Source organism: Genypterus blacodes, unplaced genomic scaffold, assembly GCF_046128005.1.
Source record: "Genypterus blacodes isolate CSIRO-AG114 ecotype Tasmania unplaced genomic scaffold, CSIRO-AGI_Gbla_v1 ptg000090l_1, whole genome shotgun sequence".
In the NCBI taxonomy this organism is placed as follows: Eukaryota; Metazoa; Chordata; class Actinopteri; order Ophidiiformes; family Ophidiidae; genus Genypterus; species Genypterus blacodes.
In genome coordinates, this window is record NW_027466895.1 from 1,926,833 (window position 1) to 1,946,905 (window position 20,073).

Genomic DNA, 20,073 nt, shown 5'->3' on the forward strand with positions numbered 1-20,073 from the left:
AAACCGGATAATGGCAGAGGGACTGATGAAACGCCTCTAATCACTGCATCTTCGTCCTCTTTGACTCTGGCCTCTTCCCTAGCCGCTAAGCCGGGTCTCTTCCGTGTGAGTGGCTAAACAAAGCCAGACAAGCAAAAAAAAAAACAACCCCAAACTGATCCAATCAGAAGCTGCAGCCTGAACACTCTCAGATCTCTGCCCGGCTGCTTTGTGCTTTCCTTCACCTCGCCCGCGTTGCGCCTTTGTCTGCGCCTGATGGAGTGGCTTGTCGTGATGAAACAAGAGGGAGAAGGTGCCTCAGAAGTGGGTTGGTCATTTGCATTCAGCTGTTGGATCAAAGTCACATTTCCCTCCAAACCAAATTATTTCTTTCTCTCACTCTCCTTGCTGGAGGCCGAGTCACATTCAGCAGAGACGCATTTTACAGCAATTTATATTTGGCCCGATAATATCTCCTTAATGCAGAAACACCTTCCCCGCTCCTTTCTTCTTTTCCTTCTTCTTCGCCCCCATTTTGACATTCTGCTGTGCCGATGCATCAGTAATGAAATGAGAAAACAAATAAAAATAACTGTATATTCTCTCCGTCTCACTCGAGGGGCCGGAGGAATACATTTGAATAATCTCCTCCACTGGGGAGGCAAACTGGAATAATTGTATGTAAAGTGGGGCTTTACTGAGTCCCTGCAGCCATGCGTTAAAAGGGTATGTGACCTTTTAACCCTTTGACGCAAACACAAGCTCGTTCGCGTTGTAAAATCCTGCAAAGAACACATAATCTCCCTCTAATCTGAACCCGCTTACCTTGGTGGCCAGTAGGCGTGTCAGGTAGATCTCGGAGACCATCTTGCTGCCGCGGTCGCCCTCCTTCTGGTCGCCGTGCTCGTGGTTCTTCACCAGGTGCCAGACCTTGACGCCGCTCTCCAGGTCCGGGGTGATCATGGGCGTGCGGGAGCGCAGGCTGTCGGGGCTTCCGGTGTACTTGATCATGTTCTCTGTAAAAGAGGAGAATGAGACGATGCAGGGGTCAGAAAGAGCAGAGAGGAAACACAGAAGAAGAAGAACAAAACAAAATGTTTGTTTATGTTCGGGATCCATTTTTCAAGGCCTCTTCTCCCAGGGGACGAGACGACAGACCCCACGTGGAAATCGAACAGGTTTCGAATTCAAGATGAAATATGCACGGCCCACCCAGTGACCGAGCGGCGGTGACATTTCCAAAAACGTCACCGCGGTTCGATGAGCGTTTACGCGGTCCCAGCAAAAAAGACATCGATCAGACGGTGCGGTTAGGAGAGGAGTTAAAAATAACAGGGAAAAAAAGGGACAGAACTCAATCTGTCCAGAGAGAAAAGACGATTGGAGAAACCAATACCGTGTGTGTGTGTGTGTCTGTGTGTGTGTGTGTGTGTGTGTGTGTGTGTGTGTGTGTTGGCTCAAATTTGCAATATGACCAAGTGGAGCACTGTAGGGCTGTTTGAGGTCATGTGCAGAGGATGTGAGACTGAGAATGAGACTGCGCTGCATTTACAAGTTTTGTGGTTTTGTTTTACTGATTCAAGAAGTTTATGGCGTTCAACCCAATCTTCACTTTTTCAGCCACTCTTCCCTCCGTCTAATTCTTCCTTCTCCCTCAGGCTTATCCTTCCTTCCCTGATTTGGCCGGCGTGCTCGAGGAAGTTCAAAGTCACCCTCGAGTGCCACACACCAGTCGAGAAGTGGCTGGCGCTCGTGCTTTGAAGTCGCTGATAAATAAAATAAAAATGAAGTTCGTCACTATGTAGTCTAATTTGGAGACGAGGAAGAGGTGAGACAATAGCTCCCTGCCTCATTTGACACGACCTCAAGTGTTTGTAGCCGGGCGACGCCGATGCTTTGATCATGGACTGAGACTGGACGGACGTGCAGACGGGACTTTGGTCTCTTGTTATGCAGACGACTCACCGTATTTACTGGCGGAGGTTCGTGACACCGTCGAGTTGTTGACAGAGTTGTAGGCCGTGACTTGCTTGGGGACCAGAGCCATGACTGAATTATCAGGCACCTGCAAACACACACATGCGTACATTAGATGCACGTAAAGCATTCAACAACAGCAACACTGCAAAGCCCCCATGGGTTTGCTTTTACACAAACAATCAATGAATCCATTCATCATCCAGTTTGTGTCATTCCCTGTATTTCTCTTCATCTATTCTAGTTGTATATGAAAAAGCAGGGGAAGCTCTTATTACCCTTATATGCTCTGTTGAACACACACACACATACATATACACACACACCCACCCACCCACCCACACACATATGATGAGTGACAGGGGGAGGGCGGGTTTAGCGGAGCATATTATAGACCTGTGTGAGAGGGGACGTCCCATACTCTCTATTCAATAATACCTTTCCTCTAGGGTCTGGGGTAGTGTGTGTACAAGCTCTGATTGAGTGAGTATGTGTGCGTGTGTGTTTGTGGTGGTCTCTGTATAAATTTGATATGTATGCCTGTGTGTGTGTGTGTGTGTGTGTGTGTGTGTGTGTGTGTGTGTGTGTGTGTGTGTGTAAAAGACTAAAGGAGTGGGACGCACGAGGCCCTCCTCCCTCCTCCCTCCCCCGGCCAAGCCAAACAGGATTCAATTAACACAACTGGGATGAAGCCCAGTCCCAGTTGTGCCGTACACGTACACACACGCACACGCACACACACACTTATTCTACATAATCTGACGACCCATGCCACAGGCTATGGGAGGGTTAATTGAAGTGATCTCTATCATAGAGTGGGTGGGTGGGACTGGGAAAAAGGACCATGGGCCATGTGTGTGTGTGTGTGTGTGTGAGTGAGTGTGAGACAGGGCCATATTAAATTGTAACTTTATTTCACTCAATCTGCTACTTATGCATAATGTGTGTGTATCAGGGTAAGCAGGAGGCCCTCGGGGTGGATGTTAGTTATTCCTTTGTGTGAAGGCGTGCTTGACGATCACGAAATTCACACACACACACACGGTGCAGGGATCCGAAACGAGCAAGAAACAACGGAGCGTAATGAGATGAGATAAGGAGGTGAGGTGTGAGGAAAGGAAAATAAGGAGGAAGAGAAGTGTGTCATTATAGGACAGAAAATCTTAAAATGCTGCTTGTGACTGCTGCTGAGATCCTCTAACAGGACAGACGTCCATGTCTCGGTTTGCTGATCAATGGAGTGATGGCTCAACTTTCAGCCAAACATATTTCAGACACGGTGCGACTCCAGATGTCCTCGCTCTTCCATGGAGTGAGTGGAGGACGTGGTGAGACATAGAGGAGGAGATCCACCTCAGTGTTGTCTTTTTCTGTGTGTGTGTAAGTCAAGGATGAGGCGCCCTGTTCCCTGGCCTGAAAAAAAATGAATTAACTTCTGTCTTCATTATCTTATCTCCGATTCAAATCAGCAACGTAATCCATTTTGCCCGGCGCCTCGCACTCCCGAGCCTGTTGACACTCGCCGCTTGACATTTAATTTAGGGAACGGACGCAAACGGCGGCTGGGGAGAGGACGGGGACGGATGGCAGAGCTGCTGAAATTATTAACGGCATAATGACAAAGTGGGCCTGTTTCCCATTAAGGCCGGCGGTGTCTTTGTCCGTCATTCTGCATATGGATCATGTGTGCGTCCGTCCTGAACGTACGTCTCTAGCATACACGAGCATCTTCCTGCGGCCATGAAGGCTTTGCCACAGCTAATGATGACAGTCTCAGATGTTATCTCATCTTCTTCTCTACTAGTCCACAAATTCATCATTACATCTAAGTGTTGCGGTGTTGTGGGACGCAACCCGGTCCTGTCATTCAAAGCCCCACATGGTCCACGAGACAGTTCTAGTTCTGAGTGAGGAGACGAGAGGAGGAGGTGGAGGGGATGTAGGGGTGATGAAAGCAATTAAATAGTGAAGATGTTGAAAAAGAAATGGCCATATTTGCTTTGTTCGTTTACTCAAGGTGTTTACTAATCGTCGCCATGGAAACTGAATGAATAGAACATTTCATTTCTTTTAAAGACAGATGCCGTCTGTTCTGAGCACAGCAGCAGTCATTTGTAATCATCACCCTTTACTGCCGAGACCTCAAACTAAAATGTGTTTCTTTTATTTCCAGTCATTGTTGGCATCTTCAGCGTGAAGTAAAGCGAGTGACATCATCATAATCATCTGGGAGTGAGGGGTGACCTTCATCATCCTCATCATCCTCTGTGTGAGGTGACGTGTGTACCTGATAGTGTGCAAGCATGTTCAGCCTCTTCCAGTCGCTCTCGATTTTAGTGGTGACGTCCTCGTCCTGCAGGATCATGCGCTGACCTCGCCCCTGGCGCCACTCTGCAACGCAAGAGAGAAGCAAACAGTCAACGTCAACACTTCCCACATTTACAGTACCGTGTGACCTCAGAAGGCATTTCAGCAGCAGCTCCAATTATTTACCTTCATTTGCAATTTTTGCACGACGACGCAACTGCCAATTGTTATTTCGCCAGAACAAAGGATCACCTTCTATCTGCCTCCTTTCTTTGAAAAATAATCTTAGACTGGGAATCGAGCAGAGAACAAAGGCAAAGACCAAATCGCACACGTGAGTTATTTTTTGCTCCTTTCCACCCCTCTTTTTTTCTGGCGCAATCGATCCCTGATTACAGACGCTCGCTCGAGGATTGTACACTTCTTGAGTGCTACCATTTCCATCGGCAGCACTTGGCCCTCTACACTCCAGTCCAATCTGCTATTCTAATCACAAGCCGGCCTGTCTTAGGAGGCTCGGTCAAACCGGTGCGAGCCTCAGATCTGCAGGAAATAAAAGTCTCCTGTTGTTGTTTTTCGTCTATACAGTCCTTCTTCCTATAAAGATGCAAATGAGCGCGCATCTCCAGACGAGGTGGTAAACAAAGGAAGGAACGAGGGGGAAAAAAAGAATAAATAAGTGAACACACTCGCTATGAAACCAGAGCAAACCCGGATTACTCAAATTCCCAAATCCAATGGTCTCTGCTCAGTAGGAAGAAAACATCAAGTGTGTGTGCGTGCGTGAGTTTGTACTGGTGTTATGGAGTCTCACACACACACACCCGGCCAAGGAGATAAGGGCTTTGGGGAACGAGTGTGTGGAGAGAAAGGCTGAAGGTGACTGTTGTACTCCACTGAGATGCACGACACACACTTGCTACATGCGACACACACACCCACACAGACACGGCTACTTTGTTCTCCGGCTCCATCCCCTCTGGTGCACTGCTGGGGGGGGGGGGGGGGTGGTGGAATTATAAACATTACCTGGGATAACAGCAGGCAGAGCTGACTCAAGACAGCGCCGCCTCAATCCCATTATCCCTATCTGGCTCTGACATCCCTCTGTGTGTGTCTGTGTGTGTGTGTGTCACAAATCATGCAACAGCAACTTAATAAGTCTGACTCAGAATAAATGGAAACAAAGCATCATGACGTGGAATATTTGCTCATCTGCATTTGCACTCACACACTGATAAAGTGGCAGCAGAGCTATGTTTCCAATTTGCTTCCAACACACTGGAACCCAAAGGGGGCCCCAGAGACAATTTCATCCCAAATCGTCGTCAAAAAGGACAAAGCGAGTCCTTGGTTGTAAACGCTCAACCCGCCGCAGATCCGGTGGTCTCAGTTATAAATACGCTATTACACACGAGCATCAGGGGCTCAGGAAATCCATCAGACAATATTAAACCATAAAAAGCGGTGGCGCGTTGATGAGAGGCCCTGTAAACAATCATGGGGAGCGTTGTTATGCTCGCATGAACTCCCCGATCGCCACACATCTTCCAAGATGGAGGCCCGACCCCCCAAAGTAATTTGCAAATATATTTCACCCAGGACGACTGTGCTTGTAATACAATTATGTAAATCAGGGACAATATCAACATCGTGGGGCCCACAGGGGTCACCGGAGGCAATACGGGGTTTGAGTGGGGAAATAGAGGGGTAGAAGAGATGGAGCGCCTCTTATGAGGAGAGAGTGGAGGGAGGAAAGGAAGAACACGTTAGGGAGAGGATTTTATAAGGAAGGGATCGCTGAGTGTCTCGATTGATTAGCCGATCAATCATCAGACTCAGACGCAAGCCAACAAGAGACGCGATCGATGTGGAGTTTAGGGGGGAGGGAGAGAGGGACGGGTCTGAGATATCCGCGCCGACACAGCCAGGAAGTGGAGTCTCCTGAGGTCGGAAATAACTCAACTTCTACATAAATATGTGAGGAGTCAGACTTCTTAGACTTGCTGGGTGGGGAAGCCGCCGCGAAAAATACAGAAATCGATGGCCGTCTAGAATTCGTTTGGACAGACAGAAAACGTTTTGACACACAGCGTGAGAATTGTACCCAGGTCCATGTCGGATGCCTTCAGGCGGTGTGAGTGTGGGACGTTCTTGTAGATGGCGTCAAGGATCTTCTCCTTCACCTGGCTGATGGTGTCGCAGTTCAGCACCTTCACCTGGATCTCGGGACTCTTCTCGTTCTCTGGATGGATGCAGTTCACCACCTGCGGGAGAAACAGAGCCGCCAGAGTGTTGACTTTTTCTTTCTACCTCATATATACGCTTTATGGCATTTTGCATCATCCAGCAGCTACATCAGTAAGTTGTGGTGCTTAAGCTTGTCTGACACCTTACACACATGCATGCTCTTCCTCTTTCCTGCGTGTCCCTGCACTTCGCTCCCTTTCTTGACAGCTCCAGGAAGTGAGGTCGCCACTCCCACGCCCCCAACATGTCAACCGTGATGACGACAACGACGACTCTTTGTCCTTTTGCTCATCTCACAACCGACAACCCATAACCACCCTCTCTCTCCCCTCTGGTCCCTGGAAGTATATCAAGTGTCTTCATGGGGTCCTCTGCCTCCCAGGCCCTTACCAGCGTTTTGTAGTCAATCTGTTGTCTGATGAGCTTGTCCTCACTCAGCGAGTAGCGTGCCTCTCCTGTGATGGAGTCAATGGGGCCTTTCTCCATCTGCTGCTTGATGGCACAGAAGAGGGAGAAGAGAGGCTCGCCCGCACACTCCTGCATGGAGAGGAGAGAAGTTTACAGGGCGGAGGAGGAGGAAGAGAAGTGTAAAGCCATTACAGCAGACGTGTGTGTGTGTGTTTGTGTGTGTGTGTGTGTGTGTGTGTTTAATGTCAGAGTTGTTGTAGTTGCTCTTTGAAATGTTTTCACAAACTGCCTGAGCCTCTAAAGTTGCTGAGCAAGACTTATGAACGCTGTGTCCCAAACTCAGACGGCCCCTTAAATTAAAGGAAATTGTAGCAACTGCGCCAATAAATAAAACTCGACTGAAATGAAAGCAGAGTTTGGGAAAGATTTGACACTGAGAAGTGCCATAAAGGAGCCAGCGGCTGCTCTCCACGCACAGACACTGTTGATCAAGGGGAGGAGATTGGACATTCATCATTGTCTTTATTGTCCTCGCAGCTGCAAGAGACGGAAGACTGGAACACATCTTTGACTTTTGGGCAGAGTGCTGAGCTCTTAGACAGCGGTGCTGAGGTGATACTGTGTGTACTGTGTGTGTTCTGGCACTACATGCCTGCATACAGGTTACTGCCATGAATGTAACTCTGCAGACAAATGTGAGTGTGTTACCTTCAGAAACTTGTAGAGGAGAAACGTAAACCAGTTGGTCAGCATTTTCTCTGCCACCGACTCAGTCCTGCAAACACACACACACACACACACACACAGACACAGACATAATGAACATACGATCCCCTGCACTCGTATTACCATCATAAATATTCAACGCCATCATCAAATATTCTGCCAAAAATGATGACCGCCTCTAATGAAAAGGCTTTCGTTACACAAACGTAATTGTGCGGACGTGGGCAGAGCGAGCCGTCATGCACACACACGCGCGCTATACGGACAACGGCCTTTCAGGCCATGTGTGGGCCCCAGCTTTTATGCTCAGGCACGCCAAGGGCAGCTCATCTGCAGCAACGGGGATTTCAATACGTGGCCAAGCAATTAAAAGCCTTTATTTGATCCTGGTGGATTGATGTCGTTAGGGGCTGAGCGGCTCTGTAATAACACCAACCTCATTACCAAGCAGCCCCTCACCTTCAACTCCAGCCACTCACTATGGAGAGTGAATGATCACGTCTCTCTCTCTCTCTCTCTGCCAGGCGTCCATGCTCCAATGGTGTGCAAATGGTGTGGGTTTGTTTTCTGTGTGTGTGTGTGTCTGTGTGTGTGTGTCCGCACTGACCTGGGCTAACATTGAGAGTGACTAACATGCATACATAATAACACAACAGAGTGCAAGAGAGAGAGAAAGAGAAAGACCCTAGTGACCCTAGTAGGGGTGTGTGAGCAATCTGTCACAAACAACTGAAACACACACACACACACACACACACACACACACACACACACACACACACACACACACACACCCTGTACTTTCAATGAGTAACTACCACAGCCATAAATCTTTCAGGATTAGTGTCCATTGTGTGGGTGTGTGTGTTGTCGGGGTCGTTTCGCCCGCCGTTGCGCCTGCCACCTGCACCGTACGGCCTCTTTAAGGGCCTCCATGCTGAGAGCTAGAGGAAGGGGGAGGGGGCAGGGGGCAAGGTGCCACGCTGTTCCAGTGGGCTGACCTCACGCCGCCTGTCCACGCCGCGCAAAACACCTGGGGGGATTAACTTCCTGCCTCTCGCTGTGCCCACGCTTGCCCTTCCTCTGTCCATGGATCCAAGGTCAACAAGGTCACGTTTCATCTTTCCTTTCATATGTCCTTGCACATCTTCCCCCTCCCCCCTTCCCCTTCACTCCTTCTAGACCCTGCAATCACACACACACACACAAACACACACACACATATACACTTCCACATCCTCTCCATTTCCTCAAATTCAGCCTCATCTATGAAAGGGGATGAAAGGAGTGTGGAGAAAGGAGGGAGGGTGGGAGCGCTGAAGGAGAAAGAGAGCGAGAAGAAAAGGAAGTGTGGGTTTGGCTGTGTCTGGCCACTTCCTTTTACTCACCTCCAATAAAAAAATTCTATTTATGTGCGTGCGAGCGAACGAGTGTGTGAAAAAAAAGAGGCACAAATGAATCCCATTGCCTCCGTCTTCAGAGATTACCACGTGCGTTGGTTTTGTGTCGTGTGTGTGTGTGTGTGTGTGTGTAGGCCCCAGCCCTGCAGTAATAAGTCTTGGCAGGGCCCCATCAGTTTGCTTATGCTCGCTCTCAACCGTGGCTCACTCAGTCTACAGGGAGGCCGCGGATAAAAATGGCTCTCTGTTGGATTCGCTTTAAGATCTTAGAAAGAAACGTCAAGCATTTAGCAACACAAAACTCAGAAACAACCACCGACCCTCATCTTAGCTGCTATTCTAAAACATTTGGCGATAAATTGCATTGGCATCCACATCAGAGGGGCGACTGGTGACGATAACAATCTTGTGTTTAGCTTCTCCTGGTTACCAAGGTAGTGTGGAAAGAGTCCTGAGCATTAACACAGAGATCAATCACCATTGGTGCACGCACGTCTGTATTAAGCTCAGAATTCACTTCCAAGCATATTGACAAATATATAAACAGGAAACCTCAAGACGCAGTTAGGGAAACGGCGGTTGCTGTGTTAACCAAACAAGCGACGGCCGAGTGAGATTCTCCCTTTTGGCGTCCATCATGTGTTAAAACAACACAGCTTGAAGTCAGAAATCATTTCATTTCTCCCACTCCGACTCTGGCTGGGAGATGATTGGAGCGGCGTACGTGTCAAACCGGCTCTGCAGTGACGGCCGGCTGCTGACACTGACCACTGCCACACACACACACACACACACACACACACACACACACACACACACACACACACACACACACACACACACACACACACACAAACTGCGGTTCTGAAGCAGACCAGTGTCAAACAGACTCCAAAACAAAACACAGATCTATGGGACGGCCATTTAATTCTGCGTGAGATGGAGGAACTCAGGGAAGCAAGGAGCTGAAGGAGGAGGACGGGGCGAGGAAGGCGACAGATGGTTGTGGAAGGCTCTCGTTAGTTAGCTCGCCTGGCGGTTGTGCTTCAGCACAGGTTGAGATGAGACAGATGGAAGGATGTGTGTGTGTTTGTGTGGGGAGAGATCGAGGGGAGACGGAAAGACACACACACACACACACTCGTGCACACACACAGATTTCTTGGAAGAGGAGGCAGTGGGTAGCCGTGCTCAGATGCTGTGCCAGAGACACCCTGCTCACGCACTTTAAGCATTGATTTAGCAATCAAGAAAACAGGGGAGGGGGGAGAGAAGACGAAGAAGAGCTGGGAGTATGGATTGAGAGAGCCAGTATAAAAAAGGGAGAGAGAGAGAGAGAGAGAGGGACACATGCATCAGAAGTGAGGACATATACACAGAGGACAGAGGATGGGAGAGAGGACACTTAAAATCAGCATATGAAGGGAGGGAGAGAGCGAGAGAGAGCGAGAGGGGGAGAGAGGGAGAGAGAATGTGCCATCTTTCCTAGGACAGATTAAGCTCTTTCCTCCTCCTTCTTCTGCTGCGCCGTGTATCTGGGCTATTTTCGGCTGCTTTCCAGGCCAGTCAGCCCACACTATGGGGCGGCGCAGCTTGCATGCGCTGCCTCGTCACATCTGAAATGCATGCTGGGATGCTGGAGGACTAACAAGCGCATAAGCAGGCGTGAGAATGAGACAATATCTCCAGCGCCCATCACAATGGCGTGTGCACAGACGGCGACGGCGTCCTTTTAAGTGTCCATCCATTTGTCTTTAACCTCGGGAACTTCACCGAGAAGAGATTCATCAACAATATCACTTTAAAGGACACACAAGGTAACAGAGCCGTGAACTTACGCCAAGGAAGCACAGATTTCGCCTCCTATCTCTGCGCCCCGGCACTCTCCTCTCGTGGCTACAGCGGCTTAAAGCGACCTGCATTGTCCTTGGCGTACGTACATTCCATCTCTGTGCGCTCTATCTACCGCCGGCATCAGCACTCGCCTCCATTGTTTACCGGCTGCACCGAGCTCCGGCGGCAATTAATCATGGCTAGAGCCCAGACAGCATTAATCACTCCCTGCATCACCCAGCGGACGCTCAACTGGCTTTCATGAGGTGAATATGCCCACTGTCTCATGTTCACCTCCAGTGAGCTGTCATTATGTCCATGGCCTAAGTATAACACACACACACACACACACACACACACACACACACACACACACACACACACACACACACACACACACACACACACACACACACACACAGGTACTTTCCTATATCACAGTCTTGCTATACAGTCTGCCTGTCTGAAGCTGCTTGTGTTAATTGCTGTTTTTGTGGTAATTGCTGTTGTCATAGTTATACAAGACCGCAGTGAATTGGAAGGCGTTGATATTATTTTGTCCAATCCAATTTTACACACGGGAGAGGGGGGGGGTTATATATACAGTAAACTGTTTAAATACTGTATATATGTCTGTATTTGCTGGGAGATGTGTTTAGCCTGAGGGATGAGCTGGATTTGTAATTAAAATGAGAGAAACAAATTAATATGTGACGTGCAGGTCAAATCATCTCTCGACTGACGGCGTGCATATATGTATGTGTAGATATTCACACACACACAGAGAGAGACCTACACACTCTCACACATACACACAGCTGGTGGGGAAGCTGCTTTAACTCAAGTAACTGTAATCATCACGTTTACCAAACACCCCTGGCTCTGTAATCATACAGCGCCACGTTCAAGTGCGACTGAGCCGGAGACGGAGCTATTCACAGCCTCGATCGCTCGCTCTCTCTCCTTTCCCCTCAACCAGTGTTTTTCTTCTCTTACAGCTTATTAGATATCGGATTCCAAGTTAATTATTCCTAATTATTTTGCTAATGATGTGCCTGGTGACAGGCTTTGCTATCTTGAAAGACGAGAGCCAGCGCTTCAAGGTCGGCGGTGTTTATCTGAACATGAACTAATCACAGGTAGGGAACATCCAGCAGCATCATATCCAGCTCTTATCGGGAATGAACCAAACACCATGCATTTCAAAACGTCCCAAGGTCGCTCAGACTCAACGTTTTGACTTATTTCCTAAAAATCTCTCTTTCATCTTCATCTCCAATGATTTTGGATCAATTCCCTCTTGATTCTTCACCGTTTTGCCATAATTGGCTGCCAAAGTTGAAGGGGCGCGGCTTCAGATTCAGTACTGCTGCACTCTACTGATGCAAAAAATGAAACATAAATCGACCTGATGGTGGCGCAATAGCACAGGGGACTTCTCAGACAGGAAGAGGGAGTCAGATGTGTTGGTTCATAAGCACACACATGCACTTATACACAGAATACGCTGGACAATTGCGAAAAACCATGTAAATAAGCCAGAGTCAACGTAAAGATGAGCTGTGTGGCTCACCTGCGCAGCAGCAGCTTGGGGTGGTTCTTGCTCTCCAGGTTGCGGTCTATGAGGTCGGACAGTAGATGCTTCAGCACCTCGGTGGCGTACTCCAGCTTGCTCTGCAGCACTGTCATGATGAGCGAGGCCACGTTGCCGCGGTCCCTCATGGAGAAACCGCGCTGGGCCTCCAGCGTGCGGATGAAGCACAGCAGGAACACCTTGTTGTTGATGAGCTGGCCGAAGCGCTTCAAACCCTTCTCTACCTGCTCCTGTCGGTAACCTGGAACCTGTGCAAACAGCAGAAACCGTGCCTTTTACTAAAACGGATCCAATTTCAGCTCCGTCTCCCTAATTCATCAAACTGCTTTCATCTTCTTCACAGACGACACAGGAGCGTGAGGTTAATTGTTTTGAAATGCTACATCTCCTTATTGCATAGACATGAAAACAACTCCTGTGCTTTGAAGTTTCATCTTCAGCTATCAGTAATAATAGTAAGATGTGCAGTGAAGTTAAGAGCAACACAGAACAGGACGTTATTTGTTTTGGGCACTTATTCCTTAATACGCTGACTTTATGACATGGAACATTTACTAAGAGAAGCAATTTCACTACAGTATAGCAAAGTCAAGGGTCATTTCTGTTCCGTTAAGACTATTTTACATGATCTGATATTAATGACACTGGTTAGAAACACAACATTCGATGTGACTTTGCTTAAACAACCGTCATCAGCATAGTTAATGCGTCCAGCATCAAAATTAGGATGGGAGGAAGAAAAAGAGGCAGAATCCGTGGAGATGATAAACTTGACATATGGCAGCTTTTGTTATGTTTCGTCTTTACAGTGGAGGATAAATGCAGGAGAACGCCCAGCCTCCTGAGGGAACATTTATTGCTTTGATGGTGCGGCGATTCCGAAACCAAAGGGAATAGCGAAGATAAGAATTCCCGACTGTCCCTGCGTCGGTTTCTTTTTCTTCTTCCTCTATATTTTTTTCACAAATTGCACCTATGGAGATTAGGTATTTCTTTGACTGTCAGAGCAGTCAAGCTAAGACACCACTGTTTGCACCCAACGCAGCTGTCAAGCAGCATATGTTCCCTCTTTTTACCTTTCCTGCAGGAAACCCCACTAATCTGTCAGGACCTATTGTTAGACTGCAAATGCAAGTCTAATTTCATACTGCTTGACAAGGCGTGTGTGTGTGTGGGTAAGCCTTTTAAGTATTTCCGTTTTTGCATTTCTATGTATGTGGGTTAGCCTCGTTTTTGTGTCCCCCCCAATCCATCCCGTTAGCAATGATGTTCTGCACCGTATAATTTGAACACACGTCTTAGCACTACAGAGCCGTCCATAGAAACGACGTAATGCCTTGAGCTACGCATACTCTCCACAGGAAGGTAATGTACATCTTCTTTGAGCTGACAGGTGGTGAGAGAAAAAACTGTCGGAACAGTTGAAACTTTGTGAATAAAATATCTATATATGCCGTATATAAACCAGCACCAATTACACAGAAGAAACAAAACACAGGAAAGTACAGCCATTTTCTCTTAACAGAATAAAACTTTATATATGTCGGTAAACCATCGTCATCCCTCATTTCTTTTTTCTGACTTTATATTCTCGGACACATCAATAACAATTAACCAACCATCACCGGTGTAAGACGAGCTCGCTGCTTCTTTCATTAAGCTCAGATTCCACATTATAGTCCTTATACTCATCGCCGTTCATACCAATTAAAACGTAATTAATATTGCTTATTACTGGGAAATTCTCATCAGGCATGGAGTGGCCAACCCTCAGGGCAGCCAAACGGGGGTTCATCATCTTCCTAATGTAACAAGACGACCTGCTCAATTACGGCTGTCTGTCAACGTCGCCGCTGGGGATAAACGACTTGATTGCCCCTCCCCCCCTTTGCTTTTCTCTCTCTTGATTGACTTTTAATTTGTTTTTGAGGTTGAGATGGAAAAACGTGCGGAGTTGCATGTTGTTAGGCGTTATTAATAAGCGAGCGGGCGGGTTCGAGGTTGGAGGGGCGTCGGCTGGCTACAAGTTTTTGTTTACCAGACGTCAACGCAAACAAAACCTGGGAGCCAATTTCACCTGCTGTGACCCGCCGCTGTGTTAATTTGCTCACTAATTTTGCTCTATTTTCAAACAAGGCTAATTTCTATTGTGTTTGACAGAGACAGAAAACAGGTGCACACACTCACACTAATCGATCGGACAATTGGTACCAGGACATTAAATTGACTTGGAGAGAGGTGCATCTGTCTTGTTTCTCTGATACCAGGTGTGTTTACCTAATCAAGAGTCGGTGCCTCCCAGATCTCGATCGGTTGATTGAGCTGATCGGCTGAGGGTAGAGTGACGAGAGACGGAAAATACACCGAGGAGCAGAAACTCGAGGTGCCGCTCTGAGGCAATGCTGTAAATATTTGTCCTCAGGCATGTTGGTGGAAAGAGAGTTATTCCCTAAGTACAAGGTGTTTTTCTGTGACACAAATAGGATCTACTCAATCTGACACCTGCAGAATCTAATTACACAATTCCCCTCAGTCATTCTAACAGAGGACTATTTTTCCATCTTCCTAAGTACAAGGTGTTCCTCCAATAAAGTTGGCAGCCGGCCTCATAGGCACCATGTCATGGAATTATTGTTATTCTATGATACTCTACCTCCAGATCTCTGAGTACAGGATGTTCCTCAATGCCGGGGAAGAGCACCCTCATGGTGTACGTCCTGTAGTCCAGGAAGGGAATTCCTGCCCCGTCCAGATCGCTGGTCAGCTCGTGGATGTCTGTCTGCAGCTCTGCAAAAGCTACCAGACGGAAGAGATAAAGAAAATGGTTAGATACTGTCAGTATTTTGATGGTAAATACAGTATGTATGTGTCTCTCACCCTCTTTACACTCCAGCGCCACGCGTGACTCCAGGTTGTCCATTTGCATCTGCAGTCTCTTCAGGGTCAAGTCGCTCTCGCGGGACTTGCGCTTGTATGCAATGAGCACCACCACAATGAAGAAGATGAGGAGGGCGCCAGCCGCCGCTATGCCGATGATAGCCGTGCTGCTGAGCGGGCTGTCAGACGTGATGTGGACCACGCCAGGCGAGAAGTCGATGCCGCCCACACGCGCCTGAAATGAGCCGAGGAGAGGAGGGTAAATAACGGGAACGACTGGACAGTTTATAGCTGTGAAAGATTGTTATGGGGGATGGAAGTTTGCTCCAGAATGGGGACATAAAACTATGATGCATTGATACTTAAAAGCCAGACAAGTGCTTATGTATACCAGAGCGATAATCAAAGAAGAGCTTAGTCCAGCAATAACACTAGCTAGTTTGACACTTTGAAAAAGTAGAAGTAACTGCCACATAACTATAGTGAAGGACTTCCTTAAGGCGGACGTAATACAAATGTGTTGCCAAGCATAACATAATGTCTCCCTGAATCACCTGTGCGTCTATGAGGCGTTCCACCGTCTGTAAAAACCGCTCGTTCTTCATCAGCGTCAATCGAAACAGGAGGATGTAACGAAAAACATTGTGGAGGGATTTTCGCTTTATTAGAGGCGCCTGTGTACACATTTCCAGGTATATATTCTGTGATCCTGGGTCTAGATATTCTGGGTAAGCAGGAGTACCAATGAGAACCTCCTGATCATAAATCGGACCTTTATTGAGTTTGCTTGGGCCCCTAATCCATCTTATTGAAAGGTTATTTGCTCGTCTGCTTGCGGGCAGTAAGAGGAGCCCGGCTGGATTAGAGCCACAGTTTGTCTGGAAGCGGATGAGATGAAGGGGAATGCCTGAATCGATCTGTAGGCCTGTCTGCCTGCCTGTGGCCAGTCTGTCTGGCCGTGTGACTCACCAGGACCTTGTGTCGACCTGTCACGTTGGGCGACTCGCACAGCAGCTGGGTGTCGGACACAGTTAACATGCAGGGCTCTTCGCCGATCAGCACCGTGTAGTTCAGCTTCCCGTTTCCGCTGTTGGTCGGCGGGAGAAAGTTGCGACCCTGGACAGAATATGATGCATTAAGGATAATGGTACCTTGTACCATATTTAAACTTTGTATCATTAAAATACGATTTCTAAATGATTCAATCATATCTTCTCCCTTACCTTGAGTATGATGGGCGATCCAGGTTTGAGCTCCAGCACTCCGGACATACTGAGCGGCTCAAACTCAGGATTGGGATAGTAGATGAAGTTGGTGTTGTTGAGCACCATCAGCGCCTGCACGTCGTCCAGCTTGAAGCCAAACTCGTCAGGCCTTTCGGGCACCTCCAGCTGCCGCGACAGGCTGATGGGCAGCTCGGGGGCCTGGCACAGCATGGACGTGGGGCTCAGCACCTCACACAGCTGGTGGAGGGGAGAGAGGGAGAGAGATCAAATATACAGACATGCATTGTTTACATTTTAATAAGTGTTATTTTACCAGAGAAGGCCATCACATGACATCACCAGGTCCTTCCCTTACCTTCATGTACCTTCATGAAGAGGAGTCCACCTCATTTTCTCTCTTCATAACAGAAACACTTGATTTATTTAAATCAAATTAAATAATTTTATTAAAATTGACTTTCAAAATCACGGCAATTTGTTTTATTTTTAAACCAGAAGAAAATTACAACTAAATCCTTCAACAGATGATGAGTTTCTAAGTGTCTGTTTTTGAATTTTCAGAACATTTGGCCCATTAATGAAAGTAGAGATGATTTTGGAGCATTTTTTCCTTCAAATCAAAACATTTCAATCATTTTCCACAAATTCTTAAGTAGTTTCTCCTCTTCTACTCCACTTGTTGCCTGCTGCTCTTCTTCCAAGGCTTCACATCAGACACTGGATCCCACAGAGCTGATGAAGAGGAGATTTGCTACATTTCTTCATTTCAGTTTTCTCCTATACTCGATTGTGAAACAAGGTATGAAAACATATCAATGCTGGTAACGTGTCAACCACAGAAATGTGTGGAAATTCTGTGAAATCATTCATTATTTGTCCACGCCCGGTGCAAATTACATCAAGTAAGGGCGTGATTAGGTCATGAAAAGTGAACAATAAATCAAACGCACCTTTTCATGCACTGGGTGTGTTTAAGAAGTAAACGTTCTATAACGAATTCAGAAAAGCACAAAAAGTGGCTTTTTACTGATACTGACTGATAGTTTCATACAACTATTCTTTACTATCAAAAATGATTACTTTTCGGGAATAAAATCAGGTCTAGACTTATTGCAAATTATCTCCCACAGAAGTTGACTCATGTTGCGTTCAAGTACACTCTGCCCTTTAAACACCCACGGGCAGGTAACAGGCTGATCACTCATGAGGGCACAGATGCTAAACGTGGCGCCAGGCTCTGGGCTCACACACACCACGAAGATAACAGGCCTTTGTTACTCGCTTTCTTTCAAATCACAGATCAGAGGGTCCCTCTGATGGCGTGTCGTTATCTGCCCTCCCCTGGGTGCACAGGGTGACGATACAGGATGGAGGAATTTGATAGGGGGGTCACTGTGTGTGTGGTAGGCTCAGTGTCAAACTTTATGCACTGTTGCAATGATTGGAAAGGAAAGTTAAGCATTCTTGGTTAATTACATTGTGCATGTGCGTGCGTGTGTGTGTGTGTGTGCTGTCACTCACGTTGAGCGTCTCGTGGTCGTTGTACTTCGCTCTGATCAGAGGGGTTTGAATAATGTCCAGATTTGTTCCCGTCACCGTCACTGGAGTGTGTCCACTTCAGGGCAGCGAGAAGCACAGAGGTCAAAAGTTAATTTTAAATGTATGGATACAATAGACTCTTCATCCCAATCACTCTGCCCTGAAGATGCCGTGAATCACTTATACCTAAAGATGCTCCACTCGGGCTCTAACTTGGTGATGGTGGGATCCTCCACATATTCAAAGCGCAGGTCTTTCTGTAGGTGGGCTTTGTCCAGGCTTACGGAGACAGACACGTTCCCGTAGCCGTGCAGCGAGGCGTGGGTCCGGCAGGTGAGCCACTGCCCTCCCCTCCTGAGAATGCACCAGTATGACACATCAGTACAAGTATAGGTATTAGATTTAAGGGATATTACACCTGACACCTGATCACTGACTTCAGATAAGTACATGGCTGGTCCTTCAACATGATCGTCACGTTGCTCCCTGCGTCCAGGTGGCTCCCGGTGATGTTGACCACCGTCCCCCCAGAGACAGGCCCTCGGCTGGGCTTGAGGTGAAGGATCCTTGGTATCTGGAGATGTAAAAATAAATAGACTGAGAATGTCAATTAAAGAAGGACATTAAGGTAAAGCAGTAGAACTAACGACTGATGAAGAAAGTGATAAAGTACAGGAAGGAGAAGAGCATGAAGTGAATGAGCCTGGAGGTGGTTTGGCCCTCTTATAATCTCATCATGGCCCTGCTGAGTGCTGTGACATGCAGACCTAAAGATAATATACATCATATAATCCTGCACAGAGGCCCAGCTGAGAAATAAAATTGGCGTCTATTAATGGATGGCAGTAAAAAATGATAACGCTGCATAAAAATAAAGTACATAAAGGCAACAACTGCAACGGGCAATGTGTTGGTGCAAGTGTGTGTGTGTGTGTGTGAGTGTGTGTGCATGTGTTTTTGTGTCTTATTCAGTTCTTTTTATATCCCGTGCTGTTTTGTTTTTCATCCCTCGCTCATTAGTGGCTGCCAGTCATGTCTCACTGCTGATAGGCGTGAGAGAGAGAGAAACACGTGGCGTCGAATCACAGCCAAATAAAACCCGCACCACGGCAAAAACATACATGATGTGAACACGGTGGGCGAGAAAGCGGGGCAGCAACCCGGCGAGGCGCTAACATGTGGAGGGTGACATGTCGCCTTCTGTTCACACACGAAACATGGAGCAAATTTCTATCCTCAGAGAAAAGATGGAAAATCACAACCAGCTGATGGTTTCATGTGTATTTATTCTGTCTATTTACAAATTGGACTTGATAACAATAAATGAAGATGGAAAGAGACTCACCACAAAGTAGTAATACTTGGACGACTTGGCCATGAACTCCGGCATGCACTCTCCGACCCCGACGCAGACCTGCACGTTCCCAGTGTACTGGCTCTTCTCTGCTTTACCCATCTCACACACGATCCTGCAAGAACACAAACGGTGTCAAGTAGAGACTCTTATAATGCAAAGAAAAGCCTGCAACTTATTTTTAAATCTCCATAAAATAATGTGCCGCTTTGGAGCGAGAGCAAGTCTTGATCCTTCTTAAATGTGACTTTCAAAATGCAGCGGGCGACTCTTCCACTAGGTCAGCATTTGCTTTAGGAAGTGCTGGCACATAACTTAGTTTTTTTCCTGAGCAGAAGAAGTGCTGCGTTTGATGATAAGCTTGACTTTTAAAAAACTAGTTTTAGTTAATGTGATAGCTGGCACCTGTCAGGAACCAGAGAGCAAGATTAAACTCCTGTCAACTAAATGTAACCTCCTGAACTCCAGAGACAGATTACAGGACTGTGTGTCCTCGCATGTGCGCAGGTGTGTGTGTGCAGGTGTGTGTGTTGTATTGCTACATGGAAAAAGTGCGGTGTAAAGATTTAGCTGCCTAGACCTCCGTACCAGCCATGTCATTTC

General features: G+C 47.3%; 1 protein-coding gene across 8 annotated transcripts in view; it reads right to left on the reverse strand.

Moving 5' to 3' along the window:
* The window catches only part of plxna4 (plexin A4), a 164,148-nt gene that overhangs the window by 12,179 nt on the left and 131,896 nt on the right, over window positions 1-20,073 (reverse strand). For 6 of the 8 annotated variants that reach the window (XM_076158860.1, XM_076158855.1, XM_076158856.1 and 3 more), the window contains exons 14-28: window positions 19,462-19,585; window positions 18,554-18,690; window positions 18,303-18,470; window positions 18,099-18,192; window positions 16,575-16,814; window positions 16,321-16,467; window positions 15,352-15,586; window positions 15,128-15,270; window positions 12,454-12,722; window positions 7,630-7,696; window positions 6,904-7,050; window positions 6,371-6,530; window positions 4,244-4,347; window positions 1,945-2,044; window positions 805-995 (exon numbers count right to left, since the gene is read on the reverse strand). In XM_076158860.1, the coding sequence (XP_076014975.1) occupies window positions 805-995; window positions 1,945-2,044; window positions 4,244-4,347; window positions 6,371-6,530; window positions 6,904-7,050; window positions 7,630-7,696; window positions 12,454-12,722; window positions 15,128-15,270; window positions 15,352-15,586; window positions 16,321-16,467; window positions 16,575-16,814; window positions 18,099-18,192; window positions 18,303-18,470; window positions 18,554-18,690; window positions 19,462-19,585 (2,326 nt within the window). Of the gene's footprint in view, window positions 1-804; window positions 996-1,944; window positions 2,045-4,243; window positions 4,348-6,370; window positions 6,531-6,903; window positions 7,051-7,629; window positions 7,697-12,453; window positions 12,723-15,127; window positions 15,271-15,351; window positions 15,587-16,320; window positions 16,468-16,574; window positions 16,815-17,017; window positions 17,365-17,516; window positions 17,565-18,098; window positions 18,193-18,302; window positions 18,471-18,553; window positions 18,691-19,461; window positions 19,586-20,073 lie in introns of those variants that run through there. The other 2 variants (XM_076158862.1, XM_076158861.1) reach the window with 2 other exon arrangements.